Below are 14,800 nucleotides of genomic sequence, written 5' to 3'. Positions count from 1 at the left end.
TTCAGAAATATGCCAATGTTATAGGAGCTATAACGTCAGGAATTATATGCTCTATAAAAATGCTTTTTTCTGATCCGACAAAGACGTTTGAAGGTAAAATAAGTTTTTTTCTAAAAAAAAGAAAAAAAAAGATAGAAATTACAAAATTAGAAAAAAATCTCATTTTTTGAAGGTTGTCACATTGTCCCCTGTTATCTCTTATTGGAATAATATATAGACATTGTAAATTGAAAACATTATGGTCTTTTACATGGTCATTTTTTATTTTAATATTGATGTAAAACGATCAGACTTAAAGCATTTTTAATTTGTTTTGGGATTGTAATTATGTTGTACAATTTTGGAATTATTTATTAATGATAATACACAAGATGTATCTGTTACTTTTAAATATATTATTTTTGGTTATTATGAATCTGTTTCTACTAAGAGAAATGCCTGTTTTGTTATATATATATATATTTTTATTTTCTTTGTAAATTCCATATCCACAAATGCAAATTTATCATATGTACTAATACCACATTTTCCTGTATTTTTTGCAAGAATTTAGTCATTATTTAAATAACATTTCATTAGCTGAAAATAAGAAAGCAAAAAGTACTATCATTTTGTATACTTTTCATTTATTTCATTAATTTATATACAGCAACTGATTCTTAAACGTCTTACCCTTTAAGTTTATTTCTTGTTGTTTATTATTATTTTTCTTTCTTTTTCTCGTATCTTTTTTCAGTGACAATGAATTCATATTTTGTATTGTAATCATGTCAACTGTTTTTTTTGCACAAAAAATAGGTGTATCTTTGTTTAACGAGAATTGTTTATAAAATGTATTAAATTACCCATTGTTTTTTATAACGTATTCACCATACCCCCCCCCCCACACACACACACACTTATCTTTCCTTCTTTTGCACAATGCTGTTAAAGAGAGCTGAAGGGTGTCACTTTGATAGGGTGTCTTTGATGTCATATAAGAGTCGAGTCTAAATTGCTATAGATGGAGAATTGCTGGCGTGACAGGGTTGTTTATATTGGGGGACATAACTTTGTAGCCTGTTTTTTTATAGAAAATTTAATTTTTTATTTTATTTTTATTTATCACTAGAAAAGAATACAAATAAATTGCTGTAATACGGAAATATAGTATATAAAATAAATAGTTGTAATACTTAAAAAAAATTAGACACTAATGTTTTTAATGTTTTTCTACATGCAATTTCAAAGAAGTGCCTCTGGGACATAGCTTGGTTTGTGATCGAAATATTATATTTTTTATGCAGAAAATGCTTTTAATGAAATTTTTTATTTATTAAAATGTACAAAGTAAATCAATGAAAAATCATTTTAAAAGCTTCCAGACTTTATCATTCAATTAGTAGAATCAACTAATATTTAAATTTTATATCAGGGCTTCACCACCATGACATTCTTTTAATCAACATACATTAAAATATGCTCTTATCTAAACAATATTAGTGAATGAAGTTCATTTGACAAAAAAAAAAAAAAAAAAAAAAAGAGATAACACACTGTTACCTATTTGTACAACATGTTAGTGACCTCTTGTGGCCAGCAAGCTGAAATGCAGTTAGTGAAACTATTGAAGTAATAACAGATGTATAAATCAATTATTTTATTAGCAAAATTGTCGCATGGCGCACATCAATTATATACACACACACACAAAAAAAAATTCAGACATTACATTTTATAACGCCAGTTGTCTAATATACTTTGTTTCACTTTTTAAAATTAACTAATGAAGGCAAAAGAGAGAACGAGCAAGAGGAAAAAGCTCCCAATGGAGAATAGGAATAGGACGATAACCAGTTTCAAGGTTTACCCTGGTTTGGAAAAGTCAGGGTATTAAAACTGCAAAAATGTTTTGTTATACTGTTTCTAAATATGTAGCAGGGTTTTTTTGTGTGTGTTTTTTTCTGTGTGTGTTGTAAGAAAATCTTTGTTTTTGAAGCTAATGAAGATAGTAGAAGTCAAAGGTGTATTTTAATTTTGTAGCCTCAGCCTGACATGTTTACTGTTCCAAAATAGTATAAATGTTTCCTACAATGTGGTATATTGTGTTCAATGTGGATTTTATTTCTTTTTACTAAGACATTTCAAAAAATTAATTATTTTACTGCAGTGAACACCATGATACTGTGATATTTATATCTAAGGTTATCATACCGTCAGAAACTTATACCAGCTCATGTCTAATGGAGAAGCACATGTAGGCTAGTGATATAGGCTACAGTAAGCATTAAATGGCACACGACACGTTGTAAGCACTGCCGCCTTAAGGTTGCTGGTTCAAGTCCCAGTTTGGTCAGGAGGTCTTTCTGTATGGAATTCTATAAGTGTGGGTGCTCCAGTTTCTCCAACAGCCTAAAAACATCCAGTGTGTGTGTAAGCAATTGCTGGTAAAACATATGCCAGAGTAATTGGCGGTTCCCTCGCCTTGATAGTGTCTAAAACCAAAGGAAAGTTTGTGAGGATAGCGCATTCTTCACAGACACGCGCTGTACTCCACTAGTATTATTCTGTAAATGCGATCGCGCTGTCAGGTTATCTGGGGCTTTGAACAAAAATCATATATGCTCACTTGTAAATATGCACTCAATTCAGCCTCACTTTTTATTAGAGTTCATTCTGTGTTGTCTGATGAGTCTAATACAAGGCCATGAAAACATGGCTGGGACTAGGAAACATTTGGAAAATAATATAATAATAAATATTACAAACAGTAATCATTTGGGGTTGGGGGTTGGTGATTTCTGTAAATGAGCCCCTCTGCAGTGGGTGGTGGGCGGGAGCAGAGTTGGCCAACAGTGTCCAGACTCCAGACTTTTTAATTCAAGTATAGAATTAACTAATATTTCAATTTTATCTCAGTGCTTCACCACTATGACATTATTTTAATCAACATAACCTAATATATGCGGTCTTATCTGAACAATATTAGTGAATGAATTTGACAAAAGAAAAAGTGTGATAACACCACACAGTTACTTAACTGTAAAGCGTGTTGGTGATCTCGTGGTGGGCAAGCTGAAGTGCAGTTTTTATATATTGTATTTTTAATAAACGTCCTACAAGAGATTTAGGCACTATATTCAGAGCATTTACAACAGTGATTAAACAGAGTAATCATGTTAAGTGACACAAATTAAGTAAAAACAGATGTAGAAACAAATTCCTTTATTAGCAAAATTGACGCATGGCACACATCGAATAAATACACAAAAAAAATGGCCAACTACACATTTCATTACATCAGATGTCTTAAATACTTTGTTTTATTTTTAAAATGTAACTAATGGAGGCAATAGAGAGAACGAGCAAAAGGAAAAATCCCCAGTAGAGAAACACATGAAGGCTAGTGATATAAGCATTAATAAGTAAGCATTAATAAGATACATCAGTGGCACACGCTGCAGCACCTTGTACGCACTGTCGCCTCAAGGTCGCTGGTTCGAGTTCCAGTTTAACCAGGAGGCCTTTTTGTTCAGAATTCTCAGCTTGTGGGTGCTACAGTTTCTCCAACAGTCCAAAGAAACGCAGTGTGTGTGTGTTTAAGAGTGTATTTGCAATCGCCAGTAAAACATATGCCAGAGTAATTGGTGGTTCATTCGCAGTGGCAACCCCTGATGACTCAGGGACTAAAACCAAAGGAAAGTTTGTAAGGATAGCGCATCTCTCACAGACACGCGCTGTACTCGGCTGGTATCATTCTGTAAATGAGATTGCGCTGTCAAGCTTTCAGGGACTTTGAACAAAAATCATACATGATGTGTATTGCAAATATGCAGTCAATTCGGCCACACTTTTTATTAGATACAGATAGAGTTGTCAGACGGTATTTGAAAACATTTGCAAATTAATATAAGTAATACTAATACTAATAGTAGGAGTTGGTGATTTCTGTAAATGAGCCCCTCTGCGGTGGGTGGTGGGCGGGAGCAGAGTTGGCCAACAGTGTCCAGGCTTTATCATTCAATTAGTAGTATCAACTAATATTTTCATTTTAAATCAGCGCTACATCACCAAGACTTTATTTTAATCAACATAACCTAAAATATGCAGTCTTATCTGAATAATATTAGTAAACGAAGTTCATTTTACTAAAGAAAACAATAACAGTTACTTAACTGTAAAACGTGTTAGTGACCTCTTGTGGTGAGCAAGCTGAAATGCAGTTTTTTTTTCTAAAATAGAAGATTTAGGCACTATTAAATGCATTTACAGTAATGATTGAACAGAGTAATTATGTTAAGTGAATCTAATTAGGTGAAAAATGTATAAATGAATTCCTTTATTAGTTAACAAAATTATCACATGGCACACATCAAATATATACAACATGAAAAGAAAAAGAAAAAAACATTGCCAAGTTTCTGACTACAAATTTCATAACCTCAGATGTCTTAAATACTTTGTTTTGTCATTTTAAATGTAACTAATGTTCGTGACCAACAAATCTAAAAGTTTAAACATTTGCTAACATAATAAATACCTTGTCAGAGAAACACTTTAGCAATGGACAAAATGAAACTGAAAAGCATACTGTACCTTCGTCCACTGAGAATGCTAAGAGGGTGACAATAGTAGCATTCAGTCACTCTTCTTCATATTTAAAGCAACTATTATTTATTGCCTTTGCAATGATATTTTCTGCTGACAGCCTCTGGTCTAAATAAATTAATGCGTCAATAAGACTGTTGAAATCTGCCTTCAGTCCTTCCTTTTCCATCCAGATTTTTAATAGTTCGTAAACTCTGTCTTCTGGAAAAAGTGACTCAGCGCTTTTGATGGCATTATCACTCAGTCCAATCAGCCTGAAGAATCGGTTATGATAATGGACATCAATTTCTTCAAAGAAATCAAAAGTTTTCTTCAAGGATTCTTCACCTGAAAATGTTAGTTTTACAACAACGTTACTTTCAGGAATGCTGAATTAATTCACTTGTGAATGTTAATTCAGAGAACTGTATAACCTTACCGCTCAAAGGAACAAGTCTTCTTGATGACTCGCTTTCCTTAAAGAGATGATAACATAAACATAATCAAAAATGCAAAGTAAGACTGGTACAAGACTGTTACTGTTAGGCTTTTATTAAACACAGCATGACAGTGACCTCAAACTGACAACCAAAAATGGAGATTATTTAAGAGGTGCATGACATATTTTCAATTAATTATTTTATTTACAACTGCCTGATTAATGCAAAATTTCCAAATGATTCCTACATTTCAGGGATTTGAGAGTCTATCAAAATATTTACAGGCACAGTTCCTGTGAAAATACTGCCACTCACAGAGAGCAGGTGTCAAAGTTATCAAACAGCTTCAGAGACAGTTTTTTTTTCAGTAACACTGCATTGTTATTTTGTTTTACAAAAAAAAAAAAAAAAAAATCCTCAGAGTACTACAATAAAAGCTTCTAGCTACAATCAAAATATTATTCTTCATAGTAACAATTAGGGCTGCACAATTCTGGCTAAAATATGAATCCCAATTTTTTCGCCTAAAATTAAGATCACAATTTTTGTCACGATTCTGTAGATGTAAAATAAAGATTAATATGAGGACGCTATTAATATTGTAATATCTCAAAGATATTGTAAAACAACAGCAATAATATTAGCCCTATGTGAAGGTCTACTGTTGGTTAAAAAATTTAAAATTTTGAATACTTGGAACAGACTTATTTGTCCTGGTTGTTAATTAACAGTAAAGTGACATCATAATTCAACCATTCATAATTCTCAAGTTGAATTATTATTGTTGAGACATATGCTTGTTATGTCATTGACAACATTATTAGACTATTTTTTCACAGGTAAAATCAAACATTTGTCATGATCAAATTCCCTTCTGCATTTTATTCAACATTATATAGGCTAAAGTAGTTATACTGACCCAGTAAACATTTATTTGCATTGCCAACACTGTGTTCACTATGAAAGAAAAAAACTTGCGATACAAAATGCGATATTATCATTTAAATGATGTGCGCGCCAGTTTCACTTTCACTTCCGAGTGCGGCTTATGGCTGCCGTCAATGTGAGAAAAAAAAAAAAAACACACGCAAATCATACTTCCCACATGGCTCTCAACGATCGCTCTGTGCAACTAACTGAACGTTATTTGCAACTTTATTAGCTGTTATTCACAGCCTATGCAGGTTCTGTTCACTAAAGTAGACATAGTTGGTGCGCGTCTTCTCTGTAGTAAACCGTGTCAGCTCACGTGTGATTTTTGGGTGAATTATAGCTTATAAATACAGTATGTGACACTTTTTAAGGCCATTTGAAAGCGTCCTTGTTGCTGTGAAGACTTGTGCGGCTGCCTTAACGCTTCTCTCCTGACCTTGAAAATATGGTTAGCTGAATCGTAAAAAAGCTGTATTAAGATGTAAGGTTGAATCGATATTTTTCGATTAATCGTGCAGCCATAGTAACAATCAAAATAAAGTAAACAACTTTTGCAAAGTACCTTCATGCTTCAAATAAACATATCAAATACACTGTTACACCAGGAGATGCCAGCATGTGGCTGTTCAAATATATTTGAACATAAAAGGTCTCTATTTTAACGATCTAGTCTAAAGCACATGGTGCTAAAGCATTAAAGGCGTGTCCGAATCCATTTGTGCCATTTTAAAGACGGAAAAATACACTTTGAGCCCTGGCACATGCTCTAACAGGGTTGTATTTATTTTCTTAATGAGTTATGGGTGTGTTTTGAGAATAAACTAATCAGAGTCTCATCTCACATTCCCAGTTGTGTCACGCCATGGCGCATTTGCTATTTACATGCCGGACTTTGTAAGAGGTAAAACTGAAGACTTTACTATCGAGAAAACATATAAACAGACTATCTTCAGCACGAGGATAAAGAACGAACGAGGCTCCCCAATCCAGCGTCTTCACTTTCTCTTTATTTTACTTTTACTCTACTTTCCTGGAAACGATGTTGTATGCACTTCACTGAAGACATCCATTAGCCTACATATTTAATTTAGTTTGTTGAGAGCAAAGATTTGTTTCAAAACTATTTCTAAATTCATTACTAGTTTCCAGCTCACAAATAAATGAACAATAATAAAAACCTGTGGTCAAACAACTGAGTTATATCCAAACACAAATGCTATGCCCCATGGTGATGCATACGTCTCTAAAACCTTTGTTTATTTAAATAAACATAAATATGCAAATAATAAACAATACTGCTAATAATAATAATAATAGCATTATACAAATGCAAATTGTCATGAATAAACTAAAAAAGCCCCAGACATGAAGGCATTAAGGTAGTGGTTTTGATATTTATGTAGAAAATAATCATTTTTGTAATATTTTAATCCTTTAATTCCTTTTCATATGTAACATTATTTGTGTATTGCTGTACATCCTGTGTGTCTTAAGCAATGTGTAAGCCGTTTGGACCAGCATAGGCGCATAACTAATGCGATCTGCACTGGACTTTAGACCAGGTTTTAGTTGGTCAACGGCCATTGCAGTTCTTAAAAATAGTAACTCAATGCGCCTTAACATACCTCCTTTTCAGGCCAGCACACCCATGAGTCCACAAAGTGGCACAAATTGATTTGCTATTTAAACAACTTGACGCAAAACGTGAAAATTAGGGTTGTGCTGGTCTGAAAATAGAAACACATCACGGCAAACACATCTTGCACCTTATTGTGCTAGGTGTATTGTTGGGCGCAAAATCATGGTTGTACTTATTAGCTGCACTTTAAAGAAAGAAAATAAAATCACTATCTCAGTATTATAACCCTTGTTCAATTATAAAGATGTCATTGTAATACATTACAAATTTGGGCTCAGGAGGTACAACATATTTTACAATAAAGGGCGAGTTTCTGATAAAATATCACATTAGTTATTGATTAATGGAGTAACATGACTTTCTAAGACCAGCACAGAGATTGCTCTTCACATAAGTTTGCCATGAATTCAAAAATTACTTTTTAGCAATGCGTTGCTACTCTACTCCAGAGCAGGTAAGAGATTACAAACCCAAACTAGATTAACATTTGAAAATTAGGGACATGTATATCAAATGTTTTTCTTACCAAATAAAATTACGTAATTATGTTTAAAAAATTTAATTTTCTAAGGGAAAATTATATCATATATGTATAGTAGTATTGTATCTTGAAAGTCTTGTGTTGACAGAGTGGTTATAAAAACAATGTTAATGCTAATTAAAACAAACATTATTCGGAGTTAAATTATTATTCCATATAATAAATAGGCTATTAGTTCAATAACCTACCTGAGATAATATTACAGTAATAAGAATCGAACTTGAATTGAATTGAGTCTTTTTGTCTGGTGCTGTTGCCACAGTGAATGGTAATATTGGAGCTCGTTGCACTTAACTCAAAATCAACAGATGGATCAAACTCAATTCAGCTGAAAACTAAAACCAACTGAAACAAAAAAACTCCCCATGTCAGAATAAGTCAAACTTAAAACTCAAAAAAAAAAGTTGGTTGAACCTCCGTATTGGTATAACCCCAGATCTAAGCCAGGTTGGAATTGTTTGTTTTTGTCAACTCTGAATCTACTCTACAACCCAGAGTGTTTAGCTAGTTGTTCAATTAGTTTAAAGAACAAGCCACAGATTCAAAAGTGCTAAAAAGGGGAAAATATTATCACTAATATTGACAAGTGTCTGTCACTTTAAGAGGACAACTGAGAACAAACTGCAAAACATAAACACTCCACATTAAATTTCATGTTAAGAAAGCCTTGCAGTGAAAATATGACAGCACTGAAACACAAACATTAAAGCAGGCTACTACAGAGCAGACACCAACAGATAGTTACTTTGTTATATAACCAGTAGCAAAGCAATTAGGTTTAGAAGACATCAAGAGTAGAGATTTAGGCAACAGTGATGTTAAGACAAATAAAAGTAGCAACTCTCACCAAAGCAGGAGGCTGCCAGGCAAGTACAGAGCTGCTTGACTGGTTAGTGTGGCAGGACTGCAGATCACTGGGCACAGCACACATGGCCAGGCTAGTTTGTGAAGAGTTGGCGGTGTTAGGAAGACTGTCCCCTAGCCCCTTGTCTTTTTCTGCCTCTGATGGATGGGGAACACTGGTACCCACCACATAGTTTTGCTCGAGGAACGGCTGGAGCTGAGAGGAGTCATCAATCCTGGAGTTGTGATCATTCTGCTTCTCCTCTCTGACCTCCTCACTGTCACCCTACAGGCAGACAGACACGTAACTAACATGTAGTCTTTGCTTCAGTGTTCAGTTTCATCCAAAATATGTAAAAGCTGAGAAATGCAGTGTAAACTTTTCCTACCATACAGATCTTAACCATCTCCCTTGGACTTCGTGATGTTACTGGAGTTGAAAAACATTTTGTGACGCAAAAAAAGGTGTAGTTAGAAGAAATGTCTGGAATAATCTAAAGAAAGTTTTAAAATGTGTGACTTACCTGCTGTTTTATTTTGTTTTGACTTTGTCCAGTAGACGATGCACAAAACGCATGCCAGCAATACAATTAATGGCATGATAACAATGAAAGTCACTGTGGGACAAATAGGATAAAACCAGAGCATTAAACATTATGCAAAAGAAATCTTTGTTGAGCAGAATGTGTAAGCAACCAATTATGATTTCCTTCCAATGTGAGTGTACATGCTACATTTGATCTGAGGAGTATTTCAGAAAGCAGGTTATGTGATATATCTAAGCACGGTTGATAACCTTGGATAAAAAAAAATATCATGGTTTCATGGTATTGTGATTACTACTCTAAAATATATAAATTTTTAATATCTACAGTAGGTAAAAACTAAAACTTTACCCTTTGAACACAATATATTTTGTTTTGAGAAACATTTAAAATTTATTTTGGAGCAGTAAACATGTCTATAATAATTAATAATTAATTATTAATTAATAATTAATTAAAATTAATCATTGACTTCTGCTGTCTTCATTCATTTCAAAAACACAGATTTCTTTACAATTTAAAACAGCATGTTTGGATATCTTTTCTGCTGAAGATACTGTTGTCCTCAAAAACAAAGAAAAAATTCTGACCTACACCATAGAAACAGTATAACAGAAGATTTTGGTGGTTCTAAAACCTTGACTTTTCCAGATATACCATGAAAACAGTTATTGTACCATGCCTCAATATGCCCCACTTAATTTAAGGAGATGCAAGCGGAAAAGCGCAGCGTTCCAAAATCCTACATACAGTTGAAGTCAGAATTATTAGCCCACCCTCAATTATTAGCCCTCCTGTTTATTTTTTCCCCCAATTTCTGTTTAACTAAGAGATTTTTTTAGCTAATTTCTACACATAATAGTTTTAATAACTCATTTCTAATAACTGATTTATTTTATCTTTGTCATGATGACAGTAAATAATATTTGACAAGACTTTTCAAGACACTTCTATACAGATACAGTGACATTTAAAGGCTTAACTAGGTTAATAAGGTTAACTAGGCAGGTTAGGGTAATTAGGCAAGTTATTGTACAACTATGGTTTGTTCTGTAGACTATCGGAAAAAATATGGCTTAAAGGGGCTAATAATTTTGAAATTAAAAAAATATAAAAAAAAAATATTATCAGACACTGAAAATGTCCTTTCTTCTAGCAACTTCTTATAGCAATGCTTAGATGCGTGATTGTCCACTTGTTAAGTCGTGATGTACGGAATACTGTTTCCGGGTCCAAGCCGCTACTTATCTAAATTGAGAAAATATTCATTTATGAGCATTTTTCGTCATATCACACATTAAATTGAATTTCATATAAAATCATGGTGTACACAACAACTGCACTTGCTGCAACACAGACACCAATTTTATCAATTTATAAAAAAAATTAACACTTTCTGGCCATCGGATATTAGACATGGACATAAACATTGCGGTCGTGATTTTTGAAAGTGATACATCGCTTTTTAAATGGTAACAATAAACCATTTGTTGAGTCCCCATACAGTTTGATAGAGCGATTGGACCCGTAGGCTGCTTCGTGTGACGTCACACTTAACAAGTGCATAAACATCATCAAAGCCAAAACTTAACAATTTACCTTAAGATCACCGTGCAAAAATGAGTACACCCCATTAAATATATTAGGGAAAATATTAAACAAATTGAATAACATGAAAAATCAAGAGAAACATAAAAATATATATTTATGTTTACAATTTTTTGCAACAACTTCTTTTTTGCTTTCTGCAAATACCCCAGGTACAGTATATTCTGGTTTTGGTTATATTTAGGTTTTTGTTTACTTGAGGTGGAGCTTCCCGGAGAGCTTCTCTTTCTACAGACTGTGTTTGAAATGGCTGTGCAGCTTTTTTCAGTTTCCTCATCCTCTTTGCATCTGTGTTAAAACAAAAACACAAGTATCTTGAGTTCCATCTCAATGAAAATTGTGCCATCTATTTTTCACTTTCACGTTGTTCCAAACCTGTAACACTTTTTGTTTTATGCAAGACTTCAAATTTAATTCAAATAAATAATTTCAATGAAACGTAAAAGATTTTGCTCCCTTCATTCTGTCAAAATCCAAATTTAATGTTTATAAGATATTGCACAAGAAATGCATATGCGGTGCTAAAGAGACTAGATCACTTTATATGATGAGCAGATTTTATTTCTGCTATGAAAACACTGATCAATGCACATTAAATGTATCACAGCTGTGTTCTTAAAATGGACAAACCTGCTGCATTTCTTGCACACCTCACAAGCCTGGTCAGGCAAACAAAATGACCCATTTCTGCACTTGCACCTTGTGTTCTGGGTGCTTGTGCATTTCTCTATGGTTTCCTGGTCTACAAAAAGAATGAAGAAACACAGATTAGCAGACAATTTACAATATATAAACACAATATCAATCTGGTTTGCATGACATTAAATATTTTATGCTAATCTGAAAAGCTTGGAAGAGTGAAAATTTGTAAATGAACAGCAGAATTACCTATACGGCACTTGTCGCAAGATATGCACTTCAACAATCCATGGTCATGTTCAGTATATGTGTCAAACTCACAAGGTGCACACACTCCTTTTTCTGCAGCAGCAGCACAAGCTTTTTTCACATAGGTTCCTGCAAAAGATGTGATGGAGGAATATGAGTGGATATGCAAACAAAATAACAATCAGATTAAAACGATGTAAAAATCGCACCAGCAGGGCAGTTGAGACAGCAGATGTTTTCATGTGGATATTCCAAGCCTTCCCTGCATGAAACATCTCGGCTTAATCTGTTCTTGACAGATCTGTGAGCCCAGGCCAGATCCCCATGACTTCTAGCAGCATTTATGACATTTAGTAACAGCAAAACCTACACACAGAATAACAAAAAAAGCAGATAAATGTAAAATATACAGCTTCAGTTAATACTAGCTTTCTGTAATCCTCTTTAAAAGGGTTGTTTGATCTTATACTGACACCTATTGGTATAAAACTTAGCACACCTTTTTGAGTTGCATATGTTTTAGATACTTTAGTCTTTCTTGAGTCATACTAGGGTAGAGGTGCGGGTATTATGAAGATGATATCAGATGATTTAAATACTGATGTTCTGTAACGGGTCCTGCTTTGAGAGAATTTAGACTAGATATGACCTTTAAGGAGATGAAATTGAGATTTTATGTAATAAGTGTCCCAGTTGTTTTAAATTTATATTTGAATTTATTTAAATTGATATGTTGAATTTATGTTGGACCATTGCATTTGCTGCAATTATAGGTTTTCTCCCATTTTAAAATACACAAAAACATTATAACTTTAAATGAGTTAAGAAATTGTTATTTGATCATCTTCAAATCATCACAAATAAAATCGTGCTATTTTGACCAATTGTCATTTAAAAAAAAAAATGCTGAATGAAAATATTTTTGGTTTGAGGGTTGTAAGAAAAAAAAACATCAAACCATAATAGAATATGGAACATCCTACCAGAAACATACATTTTCACTTATAAAAAATCTGACAGGACCTTAAGCTTGTCGTCCTCAAAAAAATCAGACAAAAACAAGGATAAAATCATACAATTCAATAATAGAACGCATCCTTGGTCACTGTCAGCTTCTTTATTAAATGATGTCAATTTCGTGTCATACATAGCCTTAAACATGCATTGCACTAATTCTATATTAAATTTAATGCAACTGTGACAGGATTGACAGAAACATAAGGACAATTGTAAGATAGTATTTATTTGTAGAATTTATTTATAATTTCTTTCAAATCAATTGATGTGAATGATAATTTAAACTTGCTATTTCTGAAGGTGGTTATTTTTTTCTAAATAATAGTTTTTAGCATACCACAAAACTATTAAAGGTCTAGGTTCAATTGGGAGAAGGACAATGATTCGGTTTGTAAATTTGTAAAAGTGTTTTTAATAAACAAAAAAAAAAAAGAGATCCAAATAAATGACATATTCCTTCACAGAACAACTTACAGAAATCAACCATCAGTCCATTTTAGAAATTTTGGGGATGAAATACTTTTTATTCACTGTATTTATGTTTTCAATTCATGGACCGTTAATGTACATTTCTGGTAGAATGTCCCATATAACAAATGTTAACATTTTACTCAAACTCATACCTAATACAGCCAGTAAATCCACAGAATTGTCAAGTGGTCTAATATTTTTTCTACATACATTTATTCTATATTCAAATTTTGGACAGTATGTACATTTTAGACAGTATAACATCACATATATGCCCCTGCAAACTAGAACTAGAACTATGTTATACAGGTATATGCTTAGCAAAAGGCAAAACACATGTCTATGCTTCAAAATGATTGATTTGTCTTTTATGACAATTTATTTTACAGTATCGAGTAAAGATCATGTTCCACGAAGACTTCTTGTAGATTTCTTACAATAAAAATAATTAAAGTTATATTGAATAAATAAAAATACGTAACTCGTTAGTAGGCCAATAGCTTTCATAAACTTTAAAGATGATTTCCTCAACATTTTTTAAACATCAGATTGCAGATTTTAGTATTGCAAGTATGATGATCTGCCACTACAATCAGGTCTAAAATAAATGTTTTTGAAATTAAATAATTAATTAACCTAATTTGACAGATGTGCCAGGTGACTGTTATCGCCGTCGACAAGTCCAAACACGTCTATATTTAACGCGTCATAAAGTAAACAACTTTTAAAGTGTCTTAATAGCGACATTGACGGAAATATAGTTACTGTAACGTTACCTAACCACAAATTAAATAAAGGATGAAATCACTTACCAATAAAGTAATGTATCTCATAGTAGTCCAATCATTATCTCACTTTCTCCGTATGACCGAATGTAGATTGCGTCCCAATGCCATCCTACTGATGATAGATAGCGTACCTCTTGAGTATTTAGCTGAAAACTTCCGGTCCAGACAACATGATGTTGAGCGCTTCTTCTTCACGCATTGACAAATCATACTATTGCTGAGGAGGAGCTCATTAATATTAACTACGCGGCGTTCTTAGAAAAGTTCCGTCCAGTCACGTGATCTAATAATTATTCAACAGCCCTCGACGTAGTAGAATTCATAAATTCGAACGTGTTACGTTAATAGCCCGCTTAAACTTTGTCAAATAACTACTCCAAAAAAGTTTTTCAGTTTTCAAATATGTCGTTTTCATTAGATCCTAAATGATGATATTTCCCCACAAAGACTATCTGAACGCGCACTCTATCCAAACAGTTATTATCAATTTCCTAAACGCAAGGCCACTTGTGTCAGTTCGT

At 33.2% G+C, this 14,800-nt stretch overlaps 1 protein-coding gene across 2 annotated transcripts; it reads right to left on the bottom strand.

Annotated features, from left to right (window-relative positions):
* Positions 1–3,189: 3,189 nt before the first annotated feature.
* Positions 3,190–14,487, bottom strand: hdr (hematopoietic death receptor). 2 transcript variants are annotated; one of them, XM_087251404.1, is made up of 10 exons: positions 14,304–14,487; positions 12,213–12,369; positions 12,004–12,132; positions 11,746–11,857; positions 11,312–11,403; positions 9,487–9,579; positions 9,352–9,392; positions 8,967–9,248; positions 5,006–5,042; positions 3,190–4,914 (listed from the first exon to the last, which is right to left on the bottom strand). In XM_087251404.1, exons 1-10 carry the CDS (start codon positions 14,322–14,324, stop codon positions 4,622–4,624), a joined length of 1,257 nt encoding a protein of 418 aa, XP_087107530.1. In that variant the 5' UTR covers positions 14,325–14,487; the 3' UTR covers positions 3,190–4,621.
* Positions 14,488–14,800: the final 313 nt, after the last annotated feature.

This window comes from Danio rerio, chromosome 5 (assembly GCF_052040795.2).
Source record: "Danio rerio strain M-AB ecotype USA chromosome 5, GRCz13ab, whole genome shotgun sequence".
In the NCBI taxonomy this organism is placed as follows: domain Eukaryota; kingdom Metazoa; phylum Chordata; class Actinopteri; order Cypriniformes; family Danionidae; genus Danio; species Danio rerio.
The sequence above is the reverse complement of the archived record's forward strand: the minus strand, read 5'-3'. Positions and strand labels throughout refer to the sequence as shown.

Bases quoted from the DNA above. Each gene is read 5' to 3' on its own strand.
- hdr (XM_087251404.1), bottom strand. From the start codon at position 14,324: ATGAGATACATTACTTTATTG. The intron at 12,370-14,303 runs GTAAGTGATTTC...TTCTGTGTGTAG, and splicing joins TGAGATACATTACTTTATTG to GTTTTGCTGTTACTAAATGT. The intron at 12,133-12,212 runs GTGCGATTTTTA...CATCTTTTGCAG, and splicing joins CTGTCTCAACTGCCCTGCTG to GAACCTATGTGAAAAAAGCT.